We start from the raw sequence: 26,256 nt of genomic DNA, 5'->3' as shown, positions 1-26,256 counted from the left end.
CCATTGACACCTGTACAAACCCATAATCTTTCTCAGGCCTCTCTTGTCTGTGGTCTCCAGTCTCTGATCAAGAGGGTTATTTCTTACCTAGCTCTTAGATCCATTACATGGAATAAGTAAATAAATTTACTTATTCCAAGTAAATTTATTCAGTCAACTTCCTATCGTACTATCTTTGCTAATTCTGCTGTTTTCAAATTTAATTTGCTGCCTTCAAGAAGGAAAATTTAAAATATTTTAAAATATTATTTGTTCTATTTTCTTTGTCTTTATCTTTTTTTTTTTTTTTTGCTCATTTTCATACCAAATTTATTGCAACAGTTATTCAGTTTAATCAGGGGAATCCTGCAGACTTTTGCTAGGTTTATTTAAGATTATAACATCTGCATAAAGTGAAGAGCTGAGATTAGCATCTCCAATTTTGATATCAGGTTAACATACTACTTTCCATTATAAGGAATATATAACACCAGCCAGGCCTTCTGAATTATGCAATGTAGCCTGTAAAACTTATTATTATTATGGGCGACTCCAAGGAGTCCTTAGACTCATCGAGGGAGACCCTAAATCATGTCCATCACAACTATTCAACATTCACACAGTATCTATCATACTTCTTTTGCCTTGAACTCATTCACTGTCATAGCACCCACAACAGACTCGGGCAGCTTATTCCACTCATTCACAACTCTAAAAGTAAAAAACCCAGCTCTAACACCCATACTAACCACACTCTTGCCCAGCTTCCATGGATGTCCCCTAGTCCTCCCACCACCAGTCCTGTTCTCAAAAAAATATCCTCTGAATTAATCCTATAGAAACTCTTCAGCAATTTGAATGTCTCAATCATATCTCCCCTTTTTCGCCTATCAACCAATTTCTGCAACCCACAAATCTTCAACCTGTTTTCATAAGGTTCATTCCATAGACCTGCTATCATCTTGGTCACTTGCCTCTGGATCCTCTCAACCTCCTTCCCATCAAGAAGAAACCTAGGTGACCAGATCTGGGTACAGTAATCAAGATGGGTTCTTATCAAGGCTCGATACAGAGGAACAATAACTTGCTTATCTCTGCTCGTCAAAGTATTCTTCAGCATCCAAGTGATTTGATGAGCTGATTTAGCCACTTTTGCAATGTGCCCCCTAAACTTCAATTTCCTATCCACCAACGCTTCCAAGTCCCTGGCCTCATCAATCTCCTGGAGTACAGTTCCACCAATGTGATATACTGCTGCTAATCTTTTCACCCCAAAATGCATAACCTTACATTCTGCCACATTAAATTGACATCCATTCTCCATAGCCCAGACCTTCAATCTATCCAAATCATCCTGCAAAATTTTGACATCTTCTGCATTCACTATTGCCCTACCCAACTGAGCATCATCAGCGAACAAATGAACCGTTCCTCTCAGATCCTTCCCTATATCGTTAATGAACAAATTAAACAGCAGTGGTCCAAGAACAGAACCCTGCAGCACACCACTAGTCATAGGCCGTCTTTTGGACTCTACTCCTGAGTAAACTACTCTCTGGTATCTCTCCATCAACCACCCTCCTATCCATCTCACCAACCCTATATCCATTCCCATATATTGCAGTTTACGGATTAGACTTTAATGTGGTATCCTGTCAAAGGCCTTAGCCAGGTCCAGCAGTATCACTGTAAATCCATTATCCTTATCCAGTTCAGCCATCACTGTGTTATAAAACCTGATCAAGTTACTGAGGCATGATCTACCCTTCACAAAACCATGCTGTCCCCATACAGTATCTCATTTTCATCAATCCATTCCTGTATTTTTTCTTTGACTACTTTCTCCAAGACCTTGACAACGATTCCTGATATGTTGATCGGTCAATAATTTGCAACAGTAGTCTTGGATCCTTCTTTATGCAGTGGAACTATTTTCCCCTCCCACCTCTTCAGGACTAAACCAGACCCATGACTCAGATTAAACAATAAGGCCAAGGGAACTGACAATTCTTTGGCCGCTTCACATAAGACTCGTGCTGATATACCATCCAATCCCACAGATGTATTCAATTGAGGTTCTGTAATAGACTATTCGCCTCCACTTCATTCACCACAATTCCCATATAAAGTAATGATTCCTTCATTCCTTCAACGTCACCACCTGGATGATATACTCTTGCAAAGTGCTCGCTCAGTAATTCCACTATATCAACTGATTCAGTGACCTCCGTACCATCGGCATTCCTTAAAATCATTCTGCAGTGTACAGTTTTTTTCTTTTACTAGCAGCATATTGAAAGAACTGTTTGGGATTCTCTTTAGCTTGCATGGCTAATTTTCTTTCATAATCCGTTTTTTGTTTTTCTCACCACACTTGTTACCCTTCTGGCCTGCGCTTTATACCGTTCATGTGCCTGCAGGTCACCTTTTTCCTTAAATTCCTTCTACAGTTGTTTCTTTTTTTTGCAACTCAAGTTTAATGGTGTTATTCATCCATTTAACCCTTACTTGATGTACTATTCAGACTCTAGGTATACAGTCAGCCATAACCTCCTGCAAATGCTCCTTGACCACTTCCCATGCCCTATCAACATCCAGCCCATGCAGTTTTACATGCCATGGCACTGAACCAAACAGTCTCCTAAGCTAAAATCAGAGTATATGTGATAATTCCACATATACTCTGTCTTAATCGAAAATTTCACACATTTAGCCACCTCCTAGGTCAAGACCCTATGATCACTCTCACCAATAGGTGGCAACATGGTCATATTCATTACAGTCATCTCAGCTGCTATTACTAGGTCAAGGACTCTCGAACACCTAGTATTTTCCATTACATGCTGTCTCAGATAGTTATCCCTCAGTAACTGAATAAAATCCATTTCCTTCCTCACATGTGTCCTCTCCTCCTTCCAATCAATGTTACCATAGTTGAAATCCCCCATAATAATTACCTTCCTTCCACTCATTTCATCAATTTGCCTATGCATACTATCTCCGCCATCTATTCCATCACCTGGTCTATAGCAGCACCCAACTGTACATTTTGTTCTGTTAGTCTCAATCTCACACGAAATAGCCTCAAATGAGCTCTTTTCACTATCCTGCAATACAACTTCTATTCTCCTTGGTTGCAATAACACTCCTCAATCCCACCAACTATATCATCTCCTGTCAGCCATGTTTCACTAATGCATATGACCTGTGGCCAGGAAGAACCAATCAAGGCCAGAAATTCCTCCTCCTTGTTCCTAATACTCCTGGCATTAGTATACATGAAATGCAGAGGTTCATTTGTCCTACCCTTATCTTGATGCATTATACTAACTATCCCATTCTGATTTCTTGTCCTTCGTACTGGCTCGGGCACATTATAAACATTCTTATACTCAACTGCCTCACTATCATATTATACACATATTATACATCTGTGTTTGAGTAATTCTGGTGAATATCATCTACTCCAGCTACTTTTTGATATTTTAGTTTTTGATGGCTTCAAGTATTGATATGTATTCCTGACTGCATTCCTGTTGGATGTTTTCTATGATCATGCTGTCACTGCTTGTTTCATTTACCAATCTTTCAGAGTAATTACTCCAGAATATAGAATATCTTTATCTTTATCAAACCCTTTGAGTGGATATTTCCACTCAAAGTTCTTGTCTAAACTGACTGAGCTACAGAAGTTCTGACCTTTTAATACATCCTATTTAATTTATTGCTGAATAATATTCCTTATAATTTGTTATAGTTTGATTTTTTGTTTATTCTGTATCCAGCTGTTTCAGTCATTTTAGCAAGAAACTTCTTAAATTTCATTGTAAAGTTATTATACACCTGAGTAACATGTACCTAATCACTTTAGCTTATTGATTCACAAACAATACATAGAGTAAGACAGATTTGAAAGTTTTGGAACGTAAAAGGAACAGAAATAAGCAAAGGTTTAGTGGAAGTTTAATTGCCATATCCTCACTGAATTTTAATAAACCAGGTGATGAGCTCTTTAATTGAAAGAATAATGAATTTCTATTAAGTTAAACTTAAGCTCATTTTAAAAGGTTGATGAGCACTATTTTGAAGTATCTTTTTATTGGAATATTTCTCGATAGTAAGAAATTGTTAAGAGTTGGATAATGCTTCATTAATATTTCTTATTTTTAAAGATGTCATTTTATTTTGGTTAATATTTCAGAAGAATGTTTCTGCCATAATTGCAATTACAGGAGAAATATTCTTAATTCATATTGTATATTATTATTATTATTATTATTATCATTATTTTCCACAGAAGAAAACATTTCTGAGCTACTATTACAAGTGCCCTTCCTGGTCAGGAAAATCAAGTATTTGGTATCTCAAGAAGGAAGACAGATTCCCATGTTCTCATACCATTCATTTACTTGTAAGTATCAGAAAGAAGAAAGATATGATGGGGAGGGGGGGGGGAGAGAATGCAGTGACCATAATTTTATTTTTCAGGTTATTTACTAAAATTTATGCCATTTAGTAGAATTTGTTTTTCATTTTCCTTTATTAGATACAAATATTATTTCTGCTCATACAAAAACCTGTAAAAGTATGTTTTTGATGCAAACTATCTTATACAGGTAGTTGTCGACTTACGACCATGTTAGGTTCTGACCGACCGGTCGTAAAGCGATCTGGATGTAAGTCGGACCAGTTTAGGTAAATCAGACACTGTGTACAACACAATTGGTTTACTATTTACAAAAATAAAAAATATTATGAGAAAGATATCAAATACTGTTTAAAACCTAAAATAAAAAATTTATCTTAAAGAACTAAACAAAACATATGTAGAAAATAGATAAGAAATGTTTTACTGACCACTCGTGCTTGGCTGCAGGTCATCAATGCTGCCACTTGATGTAGTGGGAGTTGTTTTTCTCATAAACATGTTGATTTTTGTCTGAATTGTTTGTTTCCTTTTCTGCTCGTAAATTTCACGGTATGATCGAAAAGCATCTTGTACCATTCGTTCAATCCCTGCAAATCTTTCGATGTTTGGGTCTATTTCCTCAAAACGTGTAAGAAGTTTATTTAGTATAGAAAAACCTTCAGATAACCCTCTAGTGGTGAATTTTTTTTCTGGTTCTTCCTCATCTTCATTTTTCTCTTCTTCCATCCTTTCTTCTTCCAAAGCGATAAGTTCTTCATTCGTAAGTTCTCCAGATTCTTGCTCTAGCAGCTCCTCAACATCTTCCACTTCAATGTCTAAAGAAAGTTCATTTGCCAGTGTTACAATATTTTCCATAACCATTTCAAGTTCATGTTCACTATCAAATTCATCATTAACAAAACGCTGGACACAGTTTTTCCAGATTCCATTCATGCATTTCTTTGTCACAGCCTCCCATGCAGCCGCAATATTTTTGATGCATTTTTAAATATCGTACTGTTTCCAAAATTCTTGCAAAGATAGTTCTGGATCGACGTCTGTTGCAGCTATAGCTTGGGCGAAAGTGGTTCGAAGATAGTGCGCCTTAAATGTGGCAATCGCCACTGGGTCCATAGGCTGAATGAGTGGAGTTGTATTTGGCAGCAAATAAAAAACTTTTTACATCTGGATGGAGGTGGTCTAGGTGAGGTGGATGGCTAGGTGCATTATCTAAGATTAATACAATTTTGTAAGGAATTTCTTTCTCGAAGCAATATTCACGAACTTGAGGTACAAAACAATTTAGAAACCAGTCTTCAAACAATGTTTGAGTCATCCAGGCTTTTCGGTTTGAACGGAAGTATACAGGCAGAGTGTGCTTGTTTATGTTCTGGAATGCACGGGGATTTTCGAAGGATAAATTAAAAAAAGGCTTCAGTTTAAAACCTGCGATGTTCCTGCCAAGGAGCAAAGTGAGCCTATCTTTAAGTGCCTTAAAACCAGGTATGCTTTTGGCTTCTTGGTGAATGTGTGTTCTGGCATCCTTTTCCACAACAATCCAGTCTCATCCACGTTGAAAAGCTGCTCTGGTTGATACCCTCCTTCCATAATTATTTCATCCAGACTTTTAACAAACTCTTGAGCTCCTTCCACATCCACACTTGCTGATTTTCCAGTGACTCGAATCCTGTGAAGGTTGAATCTTCTTTTGAATCTTTTGAACCATCCTGTACTTGCTATAAATGTCTGAGTGTAATCTTTTCCGGTGCGTTCCTTCAGCGTCTGAAAGAGACCTCTAGCCTTCGACTGCACTGTAAGAAAGCTTAGGGTTGTTCGCTTCTGTATCTGATCTTCCATCCAAAGAAACAATAATTTTTCCATTTCATGGATGGGCCCTGTACGTTGTTTCGTTATCACTGTTGCTCGCATGAGTGTCGAACCTTTAATAACTTCACGAATCCTTTCTTTGTCTTTCAAAATCGTCGAAACTGTAGAATGGGATAACTTAAAATCACGTGCGATCGCGTTCACCTTCTTTCCTTCTTCATGCTGCTTGATCGCTTTCAATTTTGTGTCTAAATGAATGGCCTTTCTTGCTTTGTTGACAGATCTAGGAGTAGACAAAGGCACTTTCCTCTTGGTTGACATGTTTAGGGTTTTAAAAAAATGCTAATTGTAACACAAATTATAACTGAACCAAAAATAGTGAATGTAATATGTATGCAAACAGAGATCGAGATGCGTGAATCACGCCAAACACACGTTACTGGGCAGTGGGCTGACGCTACACGTAACCGTTCCCATTAGGCTTCGGTGCTATGGGGAGCGCATGGATAGTACATGTGAGCGTAGTAGAAAAATCTGTTACAGTAGTTCATACTGAAACACGGTGCGAGATGCAGTAGAAGTCATAAGTCGATCAGTCGTAAGTCGACGACTACCTGTATAAGCATCATTTGAAAGATACCCTGCTTATATGTTCTTGAATGTATGAGCAGAGTTAGACGTTATGGTTACTTAAATAGAATTGTAGCGGTAAAGCTATCAAAACAAAAACAAATGTTAGATATCAGAAAATAGACAAAGACTTGGATTGCTGGAGATCTAACAAATGATGGATTCATTTTGAAGAAAATTGTTGATAATAAGCTAATAGCAATGTAAACTTAATTAATTATATATTATGCTCTACATGTCTCTTGAGAGTAAATATGAGGAATTGCTGTTGATAATGATATATTTGAGGGTTGTCAATATTCTCAGTAATGTTAAGCTATGTGTTTTAAATAACCTTCTATTCTTTTAATATTTTTGACTTGTTTTTATTGGAAAATTTTTGCTTTAGCATTATATTTTTATATTTCAAAGATTGCAATTTAAATATTGCCTAGAAATATCAGCATATTAGAAAATTTTTTGCTTGTCTTCTAGAGAAAAGGTTAATATTATTATCTGTTTAGAAGCTGTTTTAGTAGTAATGAAAAATTGGTTTAAACTTCGTCTAAAGTGTTTAGAATCCTTATATTTTTCTGTCTCCCTCCCTCAGATTCCTCCTTTTTTTTTTTCTTCAGGAACATTATTGTCCCCAAAGTGAGTTCAAAATCTTTCTCTAATGTGGATGTTTGTGAATAGAGGAGTGGTTAGCAAAACGCGTGTTTGATGGCAGAAAAAAAAAAAAATAAAGACCAAGATCTAAGTAGATTGATTCAGTTCAGAAGGCTGAAAGACAAGATTCTGATAGTATTGGAGTTCTGACAGATATCATTCTAATCTGAAGGAAATGTGATGGAGAGAAGATAGTCATTTATACTTTCCGTATTCCTATCATAGTATCCTGTACATACACCCTCTTGAGGATACATATCAGAAATTTGTTGATGGTGAATGTCTTTAGGTGGATGATCTTCATTTTTGTGAAGCCACAACCTAGGATATTGGAGATCTAAAGTGCTTGAAAAAGATCATTTCCAATTCTGTAACATGGATCTAATCCCACCAGAAGTATTTGATGGGCTGTTGGTTTACAATATTCTTTTGAAACTGTCAAAAAATCAATTGAGGTGTAGAACAGTTATACTGTTTTAGTATTGCATTTATATTGCTTTGCATAAAAATCATCATCATCATCAATTTCCTGATATGTACTCCTAAAGGGGTGTTAAGGTTATAACAACACTACATGATTAAGTTTACATTATTATTAATCTCCTATCCACAGTTTTCCTCCAAATTAGTCTGTTACTTGTGAGAACTTTAATATTGTCATATCTAACATTTCATTCTTCTAAGGCACTTGTGATTGAATCAAACCACCTAGACCTTTCCTGCCATCTTGGCATCAAACATCTGTTTCTAACTTTTCTTCACCCATTCTATTTAAGTGGCCATACCACTTTAGATTAGATCTGCTTACACATTCTTGAATGCTAATAATGTCGAGGTCATTTCTAATATATATATATATATATTTTAACTCTGCCATTGATGCCATCAGTCACTCCATTAATTTTTCTCAGAACCCTCATATCTGTAGTCTCTAGTCTTTGATCAGGTACTTTATTTCTAACCCAATTCTCAGATCCATAACTTAAAAGTGGTTTGAACGCTGTTTTGTATTCTGCTAGTTTGGTGTTTTGGTTAATTCTCTCTTATCCATATAAATTTATTCAACTGGCTATCCACCATACCAGCTTTGCTTATTCTGTTTCTATTTCCAGATTTAACCTGTTATCTTCACTAAAAAATGTGCCTAAATAGCAGAAATATTTTACTTGTTCTATGGGATTTCCATTGAGAATGCAGTTGAAGTTTTCTATGTTCCTGCCCATTTTCATAGTTTTGGACTTTTTATTGCTGAAGAACACTGATTTTCATGCCAAATTTGTTACAACTGTTATTCTATTTAGTTAGAAAATCCAGGAGACTTGCACTAAATTGCTTAGGAGTACGGCATCATTTGCATAAAGCAAAGAGTTAAGTTTGACATCTGCAATTCTAATATGAGGCCTAATGCCACTTTCTTTTATAATGTGATTCATATAGATGATGAATAAGAGTGGAGATAATGTGCATCTTGTCTTATCCCTAATTTTACATCAACCATCTTCCTGTATTTCCTTCAATTCTAACTGCTGACTGACAACTTAAATATAGCCTATGTATTGCTCTGTATAATTCGTTCCCTTCACTCCATATAATTGTAGTGTTTTGAAAAGCATTTCTCTGGGCACCTTGTCATATATGTTTTTTTCCAGATCTACAAAACTTCCTTGTCATATTTCTGTGATTTCTTAACTATTTGTCTTAAAGTGAAAATCCTGAAGATTGACAATCTCTGTTTGGCATGAACGCAGCTTGTTCTCCATGTTTCTTTTCCACAGTTTTTCTCAACCTCTTTTCAAGTATGCTTGCATAAATCTTACCTGGAACACTCAGCAGAGAAATTCCTATGTAATTTTCACATTCAGCTTTATTCTCTTTTTTTATAGATGGTACTATGAGAGCTCTACTCCAATCATTGGGAATTCTACCTTCTGTCCAGGCTCTCTGAATTATGCAGTGTAGCCACTGCAAAAGTTTTATGCCTCCATACTTAAGAATTTCTGGTCAAATATTCATCTACTCCAGCTGTGTTTCCACATTTCAAGTTTTTGATGGCTTTTTCTACCTCAAATATTGATATGTATTCCTCTTTGCATTTCTCTTAAAAATTTTCTAGTATGGTTCTGTCACTGCTTAGTTCATTTAGCAGTCTTTCAAAGTAATTTCAAATTACTCCAGTCATCTAGTAGCAATTTGAGATAGCTATCCTTATCTTCAGTTTTCATATCATCTTTATCATCTTTGATTCCTTTTACAGTCCTGTTTCCTCTATTTCTAAGCTTTTTCAATAGCCTCCAAAACATTTTGCCAACTTTCTGATATTTAGTTTCCATATTTAGTTACCAAAGTTTTAAGTTTTCCCATGACTTTTGTTTAGCTACTTTTACACATAGCTTGGCTTGCTTGCATTTTTCTCTGTATTCTTTTAGGGCATCTGCCGACTTATTTCTATGGAACTTTTGATATTCTTTCTTTCTTCTTTTCCAGGACTGCTTCTTTGGCTTCTTGTGTCCACCATGGTGTTCTTATTTTTCTGTCCTTGAACAACTTCTTCACATACCTCCCTAGCTGAATCAACTAATGTCTTCTTCAGAGTTTGCCACTGAGACTAGTTTTCTTCTTGTTTTCAATTTGTTTCCTTTTTTCTTCAATAATATTTGCTTAGTCGAGTCTACAGTTTTCTTGTAAAAGCTGCTCAACTTTAATTCTTTTTAATGCTGTCTTATATACTGTTCTTTTCAATGTGATATCCATTTTATCTTGCTTAGTATTAAGTAATGGTCACTTCCAATTTCGAATCCTCTATATGACATAGACAATGAAGCTTTTCTTATATCTTGTGACTTCTCTCCATGTGAATTTGTGCACATGTTGAAACATGGTGTTAGCAAAGAAATCATTCGATGATAATTAAGAGATTCAGTTCTGAAAAATTTCACTGTTAATCAGTCACTCAAAATTTATCTTTCAAAATAACTGAATAAAAAAAACAAGGAATCTATACCTTTGTGTGAGATGCCTTTCTTTTTTCTTCTGTTTTTTTCCTCTCAAAAATTCTTACTTTTTGAGAAGAAAGAAATCATTTTTTTTTTTTTTTACTTTTTTTCTCAAAAATTGATTCTCTCCCATCTTTATCTATTCATTGGACATTACAGATGCTGTATGGACACTGTAGTTCAGTGATGTGTCCTACTAGTCCTCTCCAGATGGTTCTGTTGTATGCTTTTTTACAGGCTTTGACTCTCTGAAGATTAGTCACTCCAGACAATACACTCCATCCATCTCATTGCGGGTCTATCCTTCCTCTTTTTCCAGGAACTTTACCTTCTGTTACTGTTTTGAGAAGTTGACCTTCCATCCTTTCAATATGTCTTAAGTATTTTAACTTTCTTTCCTCTGTCAATATCCTTAAGGAGTCTTAAAGTTCTACCTGTCCTGTCTATCATCTATTTGTTTTTCTATCGTTTTCAGTATATGGTATTTTCAACAGCCTTCTGTAACACCACATCTCAAAAGCAGCTATCCTTTTCCTACCAGACTTTTTTTAGGTTTCAGGTCTCACATTTGTAAATCACTGTTGGATAAACAACTACATCCAGAATCCTAAACTTCTTTCCTATTTAGATAAATCCATCCTTCCAGAATTTAGACAAGTCTCTGAGTGTTGTTTTTGCCATTCCTAATCTTCTTCTGATGTCTTTTGAACTTGAACTTGCTGACTTTCTCAATTCTTTCTCCATTATGGTACACTTGTTTCTCAGCAGCTTCCTTGTCTATATTTCCTTTGATAGCCATAATCTTTGTCTTGTTAAGGTTGAGCTGAAGTCATATATACTAAAGGAAAGGATTCTTACTAATCTCATTAACTTTGTCAATGATTTGTCCTAGTTCTTTCTTGTCATTACAAAGGAGTGCTGTATCATCATCATACCTCAAATTACTGATCAATCTACCATCTATCTCAATTCTTGTCTTTAGCTCATCCAATGCTATGTTTATGATATCCTCAGCAAAGATACTAAACAGGTGAGGAGAAAGTAGGCATCCTTGCCAATCTGAAGCGAATCAGTTAATTCAACTCCTGTTCTTATCATGGCTTCTTGCTCACTGAACAAGTTAGCTATCAACCCGATAATGTGTCAAGAAAAATCCATTATTTTAATTACTTCCCACAGTTTCGCATGCTGAACAGTCAAAAATTTTGGAGTACTCTGTGAAACACATTACCATAGGGAGTCAAAATTGTTTATACTTTTCAATGATCTGTTGATTCTGGTACCCTTAACTATCCAAAAACCTGCTTGTTCCTCAGGCATCTCTGCCTGAACTTTGGCCTCAATCCTATTTGGAATGATTCTTAATAAAATCTTGCTTGCATGTGAGATTAAACTAATAGTTCTGTAGTTCTTGCAGTCCCTTCATAATCTCCCTTCTTATGTAGTGATATGAAAACCAACTTCTTCCAGTCTCTAGTCCATGATCCTTCTTCCATATCCTTGTAATAAATCTATAAAATAGTCTTGCTCCTCTGTCTCCTGTGACCTTAATTAAATCTGATGGGATTCCATCTGCACCCAAGGCCTTATTTGTGGTTCCATATAGCATCTAGATTAAGACCCCCCCCCACCCTCCACCCGTAGAGTACTGTTCCTGCATTGTTGTTCAAATAGTAACTTATATGAGTATGTTGTATATTGTTTTCATAAGAGGAGATCATTAAAATTTCAGATAAATAAGCATCTTTGATTAAACTGCTTTAAAATGTCTTGGGGAATTGTTAAGGTTTATTATTTAATTGCTTGGTTTATTGAATTGCCTTGTAAAGAAAGTGTTCAAGTCATATTCTTGAATTTATAATTATTACATTTTTTTAATTATCTTTTTTCTTTTTTTTTTTTTCAGCCCAATACAAATTCTTTAAAATTATATGAGTCGGATAGCAGGGTAAGTTTTATACTATAAAAAATGTTAAAGTAAGAAATAAGTAATCACATATTGCATGAGATTACCCATGTTTTTTATATTTTTATAAAACTACATTAGCAATAACCACTGTAATTAACTTTAATAATGAAAGTACAGATATTTCATACTGAAAATAACAGTACATCACCAGTGTGTAGAAACAACAAGCAAATCAAAGAACAAGAATACAAGGTACATACAACAATTGGTTTATCAATTAAAAATGGCTGCTGTGTGTTTGAAATTTTGTTTTATAGTTTCCTTTAAAGATGAGTTTGTTTTATTCTGTATCTTATATAGAATTTAAATAAGTATCTTGACTTCCTTTCTTTTTATTTTATCCCCTCCATGTAGGCACCTGTTCTTGGTAAAGGGGAGACCTCCAAGTGTGATGGTAGTGGCCCTTTTCATTTTCATCTATTATTATTCATTTCAGGGTGCTTAAGGATCAAAGCTGTATAACTGAGAGGAGAACTCTGCATAGCCCTTAAAAGAATGCAGAGAACTGACCAGGGCTTCGGACCTAATGTCTAATCCTCAACTTCTTGTGGTGTACCCTGTTAGGTATCTACCTAACAGGGTGCACATTCTGTTAGGTATCTACCTAGCAGAATGAACGAGGATAGATTGGCAGTTTGGAATTTAGCCAACCAAATTGTATTATTGGTTTAAACCAAAATATAAAATGATGGTACAACATGACAGAATTTCATGACGGCTGCAGCTTTGCCTGGTTAAACAAGGTCCCATTGTTTTTGCCAGAGAACCAGGGCAAACCGTGAAAAGTCAGATACTGGAACAAATCCTGAAACACACCCCAACTCAGCATCACCAGAGTTCAAGATTGGTACTATCAACATTAAAGCCTGAATGGCAAAAAAAAAATGGAGCTGGCTGAAGAATTGAATAAGTACCAGATTGACATAATAGGGGTGACTGAATGTTATATTCTGGCAATGACAATCAGGGAAAAGAAGATGTAGCTATAGTATTGAACACAAAATACAAGGCTAGTCTTCTCGAATGACAAAGAATATCAAGTAGAGTGATGTGGGCAAATATCAAAATGGGGAACTGGACAATGAGACTTACTTGTGCCTCTGGTCCCACAGAAGGTTCTACTAAGATAGAAGTGGAGGAATTTTTTGAGGCTTTAGAGAAAGCAATTGACAAAGTGAAAAAGGAAAAATTGATCCTTGTTGGGAATCTAAATAGCAGAGTAGGAAACGATTGTCAGACATGCAAAAATATTTTGAAAAAATTTGGAGAAAAGAGCAAAGTTAATAATAATGGCAAATACCTGTTGGATTACCTGAGCATGGACTGGTTAGTAATAACCAGTCCATGCTCAGGACATGGACTGGTTATTACTAACACATTGTTGCAACATAAAAATGTGCACAAATTCACATGGAGAGAAGAGGCAAGGAATAAGAAAAGTCTCATTGACTATGTTATTGTTGATAGTGATGTTTTCTCCCTGGTGCAGGACACTAGAGTGTACAGAGGATTTGAAATCGGAAGTGATCACCATTTAGTCTTGAGGAGGAAAATTAAATTTCATATTGAAAAGAAGAACATGTAAGAAAGTTTTAAAGTGAATAAAAGTTAAACAGCTCTCAGGTGTGAACTGTAGACTAAAATACACAAAGATTATTGAAGAAAAAATGAAAGAGTTTGAGAACAGGAACCAAACCTTGGAGATTCAGTGGCAAATTCTGAAGAAAACATTGATTGAGCCAGCCAGAGAGACTTGTGGTGAGGTTGTCTGCAGAATCAGAACTTCATGGTGGACACAGGAAGTTAAAGAGGCAGTGAAGGAAAAGAAGAAAGCATATGAAAATTTCCTGGAAAATAAGTCAGCTTGTGCTCTTAGAGAATACCGAGACAAATGTAGGAAAGCTCAACACGGTGTAAAGCTAGCTAAACAAAAGACTTGGGAAGATGGTGTTGTTCAGTCATCTATTATTAAGTGATATTCTTCTCAGAATTGTTTTTCATTATTGCACCAGTATGTATGAGAAAAATGGTCACCAAACATTGATGTTGACCGATATCAACTTGCAGGATTTAGTTCAGTATAGCATGTGTTTAATGTATTCATTGCTGAGAGTGAATGGTTTGTGGTATGAGAGCAAGAACAGAGAAAATATTTGTTGGAAATGTTCTCATCTCATCTTCCTTTTCCCTCTCTTACCTTGCAGTGTTGAGGGTTAGTTAATCATCGGACGTCAAACTGTTCACAGGATAAGGTGGTCAGCCCTACGCCCCGGTGTTTCCTGTGTCCATAATGTTGAGTTCTCAAGGCTGGTTTGCCTCTTTGCAGGATGAAAAACCCCAGGATAAATTGGGGGAAAAACTCTACTGTCCACACCCAAGACTGGCTAACTTGACTATGGATGAGGAAATTCCTTCAGCTCCTAACGTCACCAATGGGAATCGAACCTAGGACACTCTTTCCCTAGGCATATGGTTGCAAAGCACACAGCCTAATGGCTCTGCAAAGTTTTTTTTGTGTTGGAAATGTTTTGTAAGTGAAATAAATGCAATTTGCAAAAGAATGAAGTGACTGATAATTGGGATATAAGGGATTATTGTCAAGTGTTGTGGAGAATGTAGTGGAAGCAGTGAGTGATAGTGTACAAAAAATATGAATGAGAGTTTGAAAGAAGTGGAAAAATATGAATGAGAGTTTGAAAAAAGTATGCAGAAGAATGGAGCAAATGAGTTGTGATTGTATTGGCTGGCACAAATGATTTTGAAAGGTGAGATGTAATGAGAGAAGATATGAAAGAGTTGTTAGTGTAAGTGAAAATGAAGAGCAAGAAAGTAAACATTTTAACTCTGCTGCCTTGGAATGATTGGACAAAACTGAGAAGAAGGGCCATGATTGCCAATGAGAAGATTGTGCAGGAGGAATGGTGTGCAGTTAGTTGATGTATGGAGTGAATTTGATGGATGAAAAGACTTATATATGCCTGATGGACTACATTTAAATGGTTTTGGAGTTAGATGTTTGGAGAAAGTGTTGTTTAGTGAGAGTGTGGTAGTACAAAACCAGAGAAATTAGAGATATTAGAGAGGATGAAATCAAGCATATGTCTGACCATCCCTGTGAATAAACAAGCAGGTACAATAATGATTATGCAATGCCAAACAGTATTTCACAAGTCTCCAATTTAAATTGGTTGGTATTGACATTATACAAGGGTAATTGTGAGTACAAAGGGATGTTGAAATGCATGTACACGAATGATGCAAGAAGTATCAGGAATAAGGGTGAGGAGTTTTTGGCATTGATCAGCTCAACTTGGCCAAAAATTATAGGCATCAATGAGATCTGGTTGACTGAAAGTGATATAGTTACATGGATAGAATGTATAGGTATTGTATTTTCAGGAAAGATAGAAAGAACAGGACAATAGGTGGGGGTATTGCTGATGATAGCTGAAGAATTACAACCAACAAAATTAGAATTTAAAGAGAATTGTCTGAGCCAGATGTTTCATTTGATTCTGCCTGGTATGAGATAGAGCCAAATATGGCAAAATACATTGTTGAGTGGTGCTGTGGACCAGGGGTTCCTCAAGAAGATGTAGATGCCATGTATCAGCAAATCGGCACAATTTATGTATGCTGAACAGTTATTATGGGAGACTTTAACTATGGGGACTGATTAGAGGAGGAAAGGGGATATACAAGATGGAAATGGGATTTCTACAGTTGCTAAGGGATAATTACATGAAACAGCATGTTATAGAGGGGGACAAGGGGTTTGGTGGTTATTGAATCTGCTAGTAGCATCAGGAGACGTATCAATAACCAAGGTGGACACTCTGTATCCAATTTGGGGAGTGACCATGCGGTCTTGTTCTGGTAAGTTGCCAAGCACGTATAGTTTTCTGTCAAGAAGGGGTTTATGTTTGACTACCAGGTTGGTGATTATGAGATACTCAGGAGTCATCTTGGAACAGTGCCATAGCTTGAGAAGCTACAAGGAAAGAATGCCAGTATTGCATGGCAAGTGGTAAGAGATTGCTTGAGAGCAGTATCAGAGCAGTATCAGACCGCATACCAAAGGTCAGTAGGATAAACCAAATTGGAATTAAGTGGATGAGTAGGGATGTAAAGCAAGAGCCGCAAAAAAAAAAAAAAATTACGGAGGAAATATAAAGAATAAAGTGATCAGCATACTCATGAGCAGTACAAAGTGCAAGCAAGAAGGGTGACTAGCATGGTAAGGAAGGCCAAATCAGACTATGAGAGAGAATTAGCCAAACAGGCCAAAGTAAATCCAAAAGAGAATTTTCGTTTTGTAACAAGTAAGAAGAAAAATGACTATAGTAGAATGACTTTAAACAGTGCTCATGGTAGGAAGGTGACTGAACCAAAAGAGAAGTTGAGTTGTTGAGTAATCGTTTTGCAAAGGTGCATCATTCAGATTTTATAGTTGCTGATGTTACAGAGATGTGTATCAACATTGAGGTAGATGAAGAGGAGGTGTTCAGCATATTAAAAAATATGAATATGAACACAGCAGTGGGACTGGATGGCATATCAGCTCATATACCATGTGGATGTGCAAGAGAATTGGCATTGCCTCTGACGAAGTTGTTCGGTCTAAGTCTCAGCTCTTCTATGGTACTATCTTATCCTCTTTCCACTACCATTGCATAAAGATGGTTCTAAGACAGAGGTAGCAAACTGCAGACCACTTAATATATTGGGAGTGGTTGTTAAAGTGTTGGAATAGTTGGTGAAAGATAAAATACAACAGTGGGTGGATAGTGATGCGATGTCCTTAAGTGGGCAGCATGGCTTTCTAAAGGATTGGTCCTGTCTTAGTAACTTATTTACATTTTATAATAAACTGACAGCAGAAGTGGATAAAGGTAATGACTACACCATGATAATGCTCAACTTTGCCAAAGCATTTGACAGAGTACCACATAGCAAACTGTTACAAAAACTGGAAATGGATGTGAGGCTAGTAGCATGGATAGAGCGATGGCTGACGAACAGACACCAGAGAGTAGTATATGGCAGAGTGGAGTTCTAGGAGAATGTTGGTGACTAGTGGAGTATTTCAGGGTTCAGTACTAGGGCCACTACTCTTTAATTTATATATCAATGACATAGGGAAAGATTTAAGAGGCAATATCCAGTTGTTTGCTGATGATGCAAAACTGGAGAGAGCAATTTGATAAAGGTGATGTAGATATCCTGCAGGATGAGTTAAATAAATTGGCATTGTGGGCAAAGCATAATGATTGTCAATTTAATGTTGCAAGATGTAAGGTTATGCACTTTGAGTTGAAAAAGTTGCACATGGTGTATCATATTGATGGTATTGGTTTGCATTCTGTTTTGTACTTCAGTACTTACTATCTGCTCTAGAACCAGAAGATGACATCCATTCTGTCATTATCTTCCATGGATTATGTACTGTCTCTTTAACAAAATCTTCTGTGAGCATGAATTTCTGGATTCCTGGTAAAGGGCAGTTATTATTGCTTTCCAATGCCAGGATACAATCCAAAATCTCCAACAAATTACTGTCCAATTGCTCTGCCTGTGCAAGATCTTGGGAAAGAAAAAAAAATGTGAGCAAGTCGTTGACCACTTTTTTTTCACCTAGGTGCTTTCAAATGCGTTTGTTTTTAGTTATGACAAAGTTCTTGGAATTCATATTTGATAAAAATTCCTGCCTCACCTATTTCATTTGCAGGGTAAGTGTCAGCAGTGATTATTTTCAGACTCTGTCTTCCATCTCCTTAGGTACAGACTGATGCTTTTTGCTCTGCCTTTATTGAACTGTTATTTGATCAAGACACAATTGTTTTTATCCTAAGTCTATCATTCTGCCACAGTATGCTTTGGTGGTTGGATCCCATCCAACCACCAAAGCACACCATTAGGCAGTTGATTTGTAACTTGGAGCATTCCAAACATTACCTGTTCATGGTCTTTACATCTAAGTAGATTAACTATCTTGTATGTTGTGAGTGATTTCGACAACAGTTGTCTCAGCAATGAGTGGCTAAAATAAAATCTCTGCCAGACAATCCCACATAGGAAAGGTTTCTCTCATCTCTGTTGGGGGAAAACTTATATCATGCAAATCAGATTGCCATACACTCCTTCGAATTGCATATAAAAGAATTAACACAGACTGTAGACATTATTGTAGAGAATTTTGCATAAATGCAATACTGTAAACAGTATTGCCTTTAAACTACCACCTTGGCACAGTTGCATTCTACTATTTGGCTTCTCTTTATGCAAGTTAAGGAAACATTCCATCGTATTGTCTACTGATCCACATAGACATTTCAAAGTCATACTCTCAGTGGGATTTGCTGCTGTTTTTTCCAGACAGCATGATATTTAATTGGATTCCACTGGAATGTAGCAATTACACTCCTGAGCTGCATGCCATGGAGCTTGCATTACATTATATAAAGGAAATGCTACCAAAGGTACATTATTTACTTACTGATTAAGTTCTCTATCTGTATATGTTCAAGTATATCATTCACATCCAGTGCTACCTTGGATTTAACTTCTCTTTCATCAGATCTGGAGGCTTTGCTTGGATGTTTGTCTATGTTGAATCCTAAGTCATGTTGGGATCAAGAGCAATGAGATGGAAGACATGCAGTCAGGCTAGCTCATCCCTCAAGATACCATCATCTGTATGTTCCCTACACTAATTACAAGCAAATTATGACAAAATTAATATTTCTGTTCAAACATTCATTGAATAGAAAGAATAACATCAAGGTCTATACCTGATTAAGTTTAGCCTGAAATTAAATTGGCAGAAATTACTCTCTACAAACACTCACAGACTGGAAGCCAATCTACGCAGGATTTGCAGAGAGGAAGTCGTTCTTGCTTAGCTCCGTGTAGGTCATAGTTATCTTGCACACTCTTTCCTATGTGCGAGTTTTATGCTTATGCTTTAACCATCATGTGCATTTTAATTAGTTGCCTTCAGTGTTTTTGTAAAACAATAGGTGCTGTTTGCTAGCAGGAAAGGTTGAAAATTAAAATCATACTGCATCTGTGTGTCACTGTTAATAATGGTGCAAGTATGACATACTGTCATGTACCATCCCCAAAAAAGCATTGGTTGCCTTCATTTTGTCAGTGAGCAGAGTCATTACTTTGGTGCTCTCAAGCAGATTTTATCTATTCCATTATAGAATTTATATTGTGTTAAGTTTCTACAAAAGATTTGCCTTTATAATCTTATATAGATATATAGGATTCATTTTAAGAGAGTTTTTAAAATTTATTTTGCATTGTACACTATGAATATTTTTCCATATTTACACATTTAGCTTGATTTATAATTTGTACCATGGTCTTAAATCTTAGCACATTGTCTTGGTTGCTAATGTGCCAAAAAAAAAAAAAGTCAAACTACCACCAACATCTTTGTATTTTATTTGTTATGACATGAATATCAATAGAAGGAAAATGGCATGGCTTTGTTTGATGGTGAATAATTAGAAAGCTTTTATATATTTTCTGAAGTATATAGAGATAGTTTACTGCTTTTGATGCTGTTTCTTATAATTTCTTGTTAAGTTTTTTATGTTAGATATGCACATACTAAGTGCTTGCTTAGGTACTGCACTAATAAGGATGGCAGTTTGCTGAAAAGTGGCAACTGATAACTATTTCCAAAGGTTAAGAGCTAAAAGAGTGCTTTTCTCCCACAATTGTTCTCAGTCCCTTCTCAAGTTTACTTCCATAAATCTTACCTGTAGAAATTCTTTTTTAATTCTTGTCTTTTGTTTTATCTCCTTTTTTATATACTTCAGTCATCTGGAATCTGACTTGACAAAGTCTCCGAATAATGCAGCATTGCTGCTATAAAAGGTATGAAAGCAGCATTGCTGATTTCATACCTCCATATTTGAGTATTTCTGGTTTATATTATCCACTCTAGCTGTCTTTTACACATTTTAGATTTCTGATGACTTGTTCTACTTGTAATACTGAAATGACTGCATTCATCTGGATATTTTCTACTTCTGTTCTGTCTTAGCTTATTCCATTTAATAATTTTTCAAAATATTATTCCTCACACCCATCTATCTTTATCTTTCATTTTTTTCCTCTTTATTATCTCTCTCTCTCTCTCTCTCTCTTTTCTTTTTTTTTTCAGTATTCTCTCTTTCCTCCATACCTTTGCTGCCTTCATGATATTTTTATAGTAAAACTTTTTTAAGTAACTTTTCTCCTTGTGTGACTTTTGTTTAGCAACTTTGCTTATATAATAGCTTTCTTACATTTTTTGTATCATCTCTAAGGATACATGTCAACTTACTTGCTAGGAACTTTCAATACACTTTGTTTTCCAATGCTGCATTTTAACTTCTTGAGTTCAGCATTCTTATTATTCTTTCCTTGCAAATAATTTTATCCATTCTTCACTGGCTGAATTAGTACTACAGTTATATTAGTGGTATTTAGATTTTGTTACTGGGTCTCTAAAGTTTGATTCTTATTTTTAGGTTCTTATTTTTCTCGAATGATTTGTACATTTTGAGTCTGCAGTCATATTTGAAAGCTGCTCAACTTTGATTTTTGTATTTTTTTACTGCCCAAAACCAAATGGTGATCACATCCTATTTGAAATCCTATATATACGTGTATATATATCCTGAACCAGTCGGAAAATATCATTATTGTAGATAATGTGAGACTTTTCGTATTTCTTGTATTCTTTCTTTGCAAATTTGTGATGTTCTGATGAATGCTCTTTTAAGCATTTTTTTCCAACACATGTCTGCATATCTATGATTAATGTCTTGCTTTAGGTCTCAATAAAACAAACAAATAAATAAATTCATGAAATAAAGAGCCAAAAGGCTTTACTTCTGCAATGTTAAAATTATTTAAATTAAGGGGATAATGTGGGATAAAATACCTTCTTAATTTAAATAAATAAATTCATTAATTAAAAAAATAAATCTGCTTTTCTTTTTGAAGTCCTCGGGAATGACGTGAAAAATTCCTCTGTTTATTTTCTACTAGAATCTTGTTGCATAATATGCATAAATAAGTTTAATTGTTTAAATTTCCATTTACATTTTTGAGATATTATTTAGAAGTATCTCACCTGTTTTAGTGTTCTTTGTCTCAGTAATAAAATAAATTATGTCACATGTTAATTTTGTAATTTTTCTGCTCGCTCCTCTTTTCGTTGATGCTTCTTATGATGATGGCTGTCTCAATTTTGTTGAAGTTGTTCCAGGACCTGTCTTGGTTCCCTGGCAAAATCAGCAGTGGTCTTGTTTAACTGGGCAGCACCTCAACCAGCATGACATTTAATCATGTTATAACCATGGTATTTTTCTGTCATTTAAGTCAATTCTGAATATAATGTGTTTGGCTAAGTACCATGTCGCTAATCCATTCTTATTCATCCCGTATCCAGATATATATAAATAATGCTCTCTACTACAAAATGAGGATTGGACACTAGAGTCAGAGTCCTTTTCTCTGCATTCCTTACAGATTATATAGTCTCCTTCTAATTGGCTAGCTTTGACTCTTAATTGATCTCTTCTACTTTTAAATGAAAGTAAACATATTTATTGTTCTTTTTTGTCTTCCACTCATGAAGGGTTATAAACCCATAGTAACATTACTGTGGATGTGCTGTTTGCTTTTCTTTTTTGTTTTTCTATTCTTAAATTTATCAGAATGTGAGAAAAAAAATGAATGAAAAGAATTGGAGCATCTCATTGCCCAGCAAGAGTCTCTCCTCCCTCCCAGTTTGTGTGTGTGTCAGAGTCCTTATAACACACTTATAACAGAGTAGAATCCAGTTAATTGGGGCAGCCATTTATTTGGTACAAATCGTAAAGAACAACCAAACCAAATTGAGAAAAATGCTAGAGATTTCTTCACTTATTTGGGACAGCTTTCACTTTCAAACGGTTAGTTGAGTAAATGCAAATGGTTATAATTGGTTAGTTGGTTTAAGGTTAATAGGCACAAGCAATACAAAGGTCATACTGCATCAAACCAGAATTTATAAATGACTCATCAGCTTTGTTCCTCTACATGGTTTGAGTGACAAATGACTCATCACTCCTCTCACCAACTCAGCTTATACAGCATAGTACCTTCTAAGGGAGAGAGTTTGTAACTAGTGTTAGATGACACGCATGCGTGTCATCTTTAATGCTGAGCCATCACCTAATTAGAAAAGCAGAGAATTTTCAGTGTTCTGTTTTCTGATAAATTTGTTTTTTATAAAATTTTGGACCCTTACCAAGATGCCACTTAAAGATTTATCACTTGTTGAACAAATTGCTTACTAGACCAAATCAGAGACCATTCTCACAGTCATCTTCATCCAGCTGAGATAACTGGAGTACTGAAATTTACAAATGCACACTTAGTACAACAGCAAGATAAACTGCAAGAAGAATTGACACACCATAGTAAAGAGATAACATACCATAAATGGAAGTGTGAAGGTAAAGATCCTGATGTTGAGGATGCCCTAAATCAATGGCTCTCCATTATAACTGGATGAGGAGTGTGTGTCATTGGTCCAATGTGAGGAGCTAGCTAAGAAGCTGGATCACAGATAGTTGATTGTCTTAATGGAAATGTAGGCATGATATTAAATTAAATGTTTTAAATATTATGGGGTGCTTAAGGGTCAAAGCTGTATAACTGAGAGGAGACCTCCACATAGCCTTTAAAGGAATGCGGAGAACCGACCAGGGCTTCTGACCTAATGTCCAATCCTCACCTTCTCATGGTGCACCCTGTTGGGTATCTACTTTGATACTGAACGAACGAGGATGGGCTGGCAATTTGGGATTTAGCCGACCAAATTGTATTCTTATTGGTTAAACCAGAATAAAAAATGATGGTACAACATGACAAAATTTCATGCCGGCTGGGGCGTCGCCCGGTTAAACAAGGCCCCCGTTGTTTTCGCCAGAGAACCAGGGCGAACAGCGAAAAGTCAGCTACTGGAACAAATCTGAAAACAAACCCCAACTCAACATCACCAGAGTTAAAGATCGGTACTATCAACGTAAGAAGCCTGAATGGCAAAGAAATGGAGCTAGCTGAGGAATTAGATAAGTACCAGATCGACATAATAGGGGTGACTGAAACAAAAAAGACCAAAACTGGTGAGATCTTTCTGAGCAATAAGTACAAAATGTTATATTCAGGCAATGACAATCAAGGAAAAGAAGGAGTAGCCATAGTATTCAACACAAAATACGAGGCTAATCTTCTTGAATGGCAGTCAGTCTCAAGTAGAGTAATGTGGGCAAATATGAGAATGGGGAACTGGACAATGAGACTTATTTGTGCCTATGGTCACACAGAAGGTTCTACTAAGGTAGAAGTGGAGGAATTTTTTGAGGCTTTAGAAAAAGCAACTGACACAATGAAAAAGGAAAAGTTGGTCCTTGTTGGGGATCTAAATAATAGAGTAGGAAATGATTGTGAGACATACAAAAATATTTTGGGAAAATTTGGAGAAAAGAGCAAAGCTAATAATAATGGCAAATATCTGTTGGATTTCTGCTCAGGACATGGACTGGTTATTACTAACACCATGTTCCAACATAAAAATGTGCACAAATTCACATGGAGAGAAGAGGCTAGGAATAAGAAAAGTCTCATTGACTATGTTATTGTTGATAGTGATGTTTTCTCCCTGGTGCAGGACACCAGAGTGTACAGAGGATTTGAAATTGGAAGTGATCACTATTTAGTCTTGAGCAGGATAAAATTGAATTTCATATTGAAAAGAATAACATGTAAGAAAGTTTTAAAGCGAATAAAAGTTGAGCAGCTCTCAGATGTAAACTGTAGACTAAAATACAGAAATATTATTGAAAAGAAAATGAAAGAGTTTGAGAACAGGAATCAAACCTTGGAGATTCAGTGGCAAACTCTGAAGGAAACATTGATTGATTCTGCCAGAGAGGCATGTGGTGAGGTTGTGTGCAAAGATAAAAAAATCAGAACTCCCTGGTGGACACAGGAAGTTAAAGAGGCAGTGAAGGAAAAGAAGAAAGCATATCAAAAGTTCCTGGCAAATAAGTCAGCTTTTACTCTTACAGAATACAGAGACAAATGTAAGAAAGCTAAACAGTGTGTAAAACTAGCTAAACAAAAGTCATGGGAGGACTTTGGCAAGAATATAGAAAATAAATATCAAGAAGGTGGCAAAATATTCTGGAGGTTGTTGAAGAAGCTTAGGAATGGAGGAAAGAGTGCTGTAAAAGGAATTAGAGATGATAAAGGTGAAATGAAAACAGGAGAAAAAGATATCCTTGAAGTATGGAGTAATTACTTTGAAAAACTGCTAAATGAAACAAGCAGTGATGACAGCACAGTGATAAAAAACACTGACCAGGCATGCAGTCAGGAATACATATCCATACTTGAAGTAGAAAAAGCCATCAAAGGCTTGAAATGTGGAAAGGCAGCAGGAGTAGATGATATTCGACCAGGAATGCTGAAGTATGGTGGTATAAGAGTCTTACAGTGGCTGCACTGCATAGTTCAGAAAGCCTGGACAGAGGGACGAATTCCCGATGATTGGAGTAGAGCTCTCATAGTACCCATATATAAAAAGGGAAATAAAACTGAATGTGAGAATTACAGAGGTATTTCCCTACTGAGTGTTCCTGGCAAGATCTATGCAAGTATACTTGAGAAACGGTTGAGAAGAATTGTGGAAGAAAAGCTTGGTGAAGAACAAGCTGGATTCAGGCCAAATAGAGGCTGTCAGGATCAGATCTTCACTTTACGACAAATAGTCGAGAAAGCATGGGAATATAACAAAGATCTGTATTTAAGTTTTGTCGATTTGGAAAAGGCATATGACAAGGTGCCAAGAGAGAAGCTATTCAATACGCTGCAGTTATATGGTGTCAATGGGGCATTATATCAAGCAATACTTAGTCTTTATTTGAGTTGTGAGTCAGCAGTTAGAATTGAAGGAAGTACAGTAAGATGGTTTAATGTTAAATCTGGTGTGAGACAAGGATGTACATTATCCCCTCTGTTATTCATTATCTATATGGATCACATTATGAAGGAATGTGATATTAAACCTGATATCAAAATTGGAGATGTTAATGTCAGCTCTTTGCTTTATGCGGATGATGTTATACTTCTAAATAAATCCGCTACAAGTCTGCAAGATTCTCTGACTAAATTGAATAGCTGTTGTAATAGATATGGTATGAAAGTCAGCAATAAAAAGACAAAGACAATGAAAATAGGCAGAATCATTGAAAATGTCAACTGTGTTGTGAATGGAGAACCTGTGGAACAAGTAAAACATTTCAGCTACTTAGGCACGATTTTTACTGAAGATGGTAAATTAAATATAGAAATAGACAACAGAATCAGCAAAGCTGGTATGGTGGGAAGTCAATTGAATAAATTCAAATGGAATAAGAAAGAAATTAGTCGGAACACTAAATTAGCTGTATATATATATAAGAAAGTTTTCAAACCAGTGTTAACTTACGGATCTGAGAGCTGGGTCAGAAGTAAAACACTTGACCAAAGACTAGAGACCGCAGATATGAGAGTCCTGAGAAAGATTAGAGGCGTGAACAGATGGCATCAATGGCAATATCATATTAAAAATGAGGATATTAGGAAAGAACTTGACATTGTCAGCATCCAGGAATGCGTTAGCAGAGCTAATCTCAGATGGTATGGTCACTTAAATAGAATGGGAGAGGAAAGATTAACAAAACAAGTGTTCTCTGCCAGGTTGGCAG

The 26,256-nt window shown here is 36.0% G+C and overlaps 1 protein-coding gene across 2 annotated transcripts in view; it reads left to right on the top strand.

The window, feature by feature from the left end:
* The window catches only part of LOC150105074 (Golgi-pH regulating cation channel), a 450,265-nt gene that overhangs the window by 54,272 nt on the left and 369,737 nt on the right, over positions 1-26,256 (top strand). For both annotated transcript variants that reach the window (XM_090395474.1, XM_090395473.1), the window contains exons 4-5: positions 4,277-4,390; positions 12,392-12,433. In XM_090395474.1, coding sequence (XP_090251600.1) covers positions 4,277-4,390; positions 12,392-12,433 — 156 coding nt within the window. The remainder of the gene's footprint in view (positions 1-4,276; positions 4,391-12,391; positions 12,434-26,256) is intronic.

Source organism: Typopeltis vanoorti, chromosome 7 (assembly GCF_054136105.1).
Source record: "Typopeltis vanoorti isolate ZY-2024b chromosome 7, IOZ_Tvanoo_1.0, whole genome shotgun sequence".
Lineage (NCBI taxonomy): Eukaryota > Metazoa > Arthropoda > Arachnida > Uropygi > Thelyphonidae > Typopeltis > Typopeltis vanoorti.
This window is presented reverse-complemented; position numbering and strand designations above follow the sequence as displayed.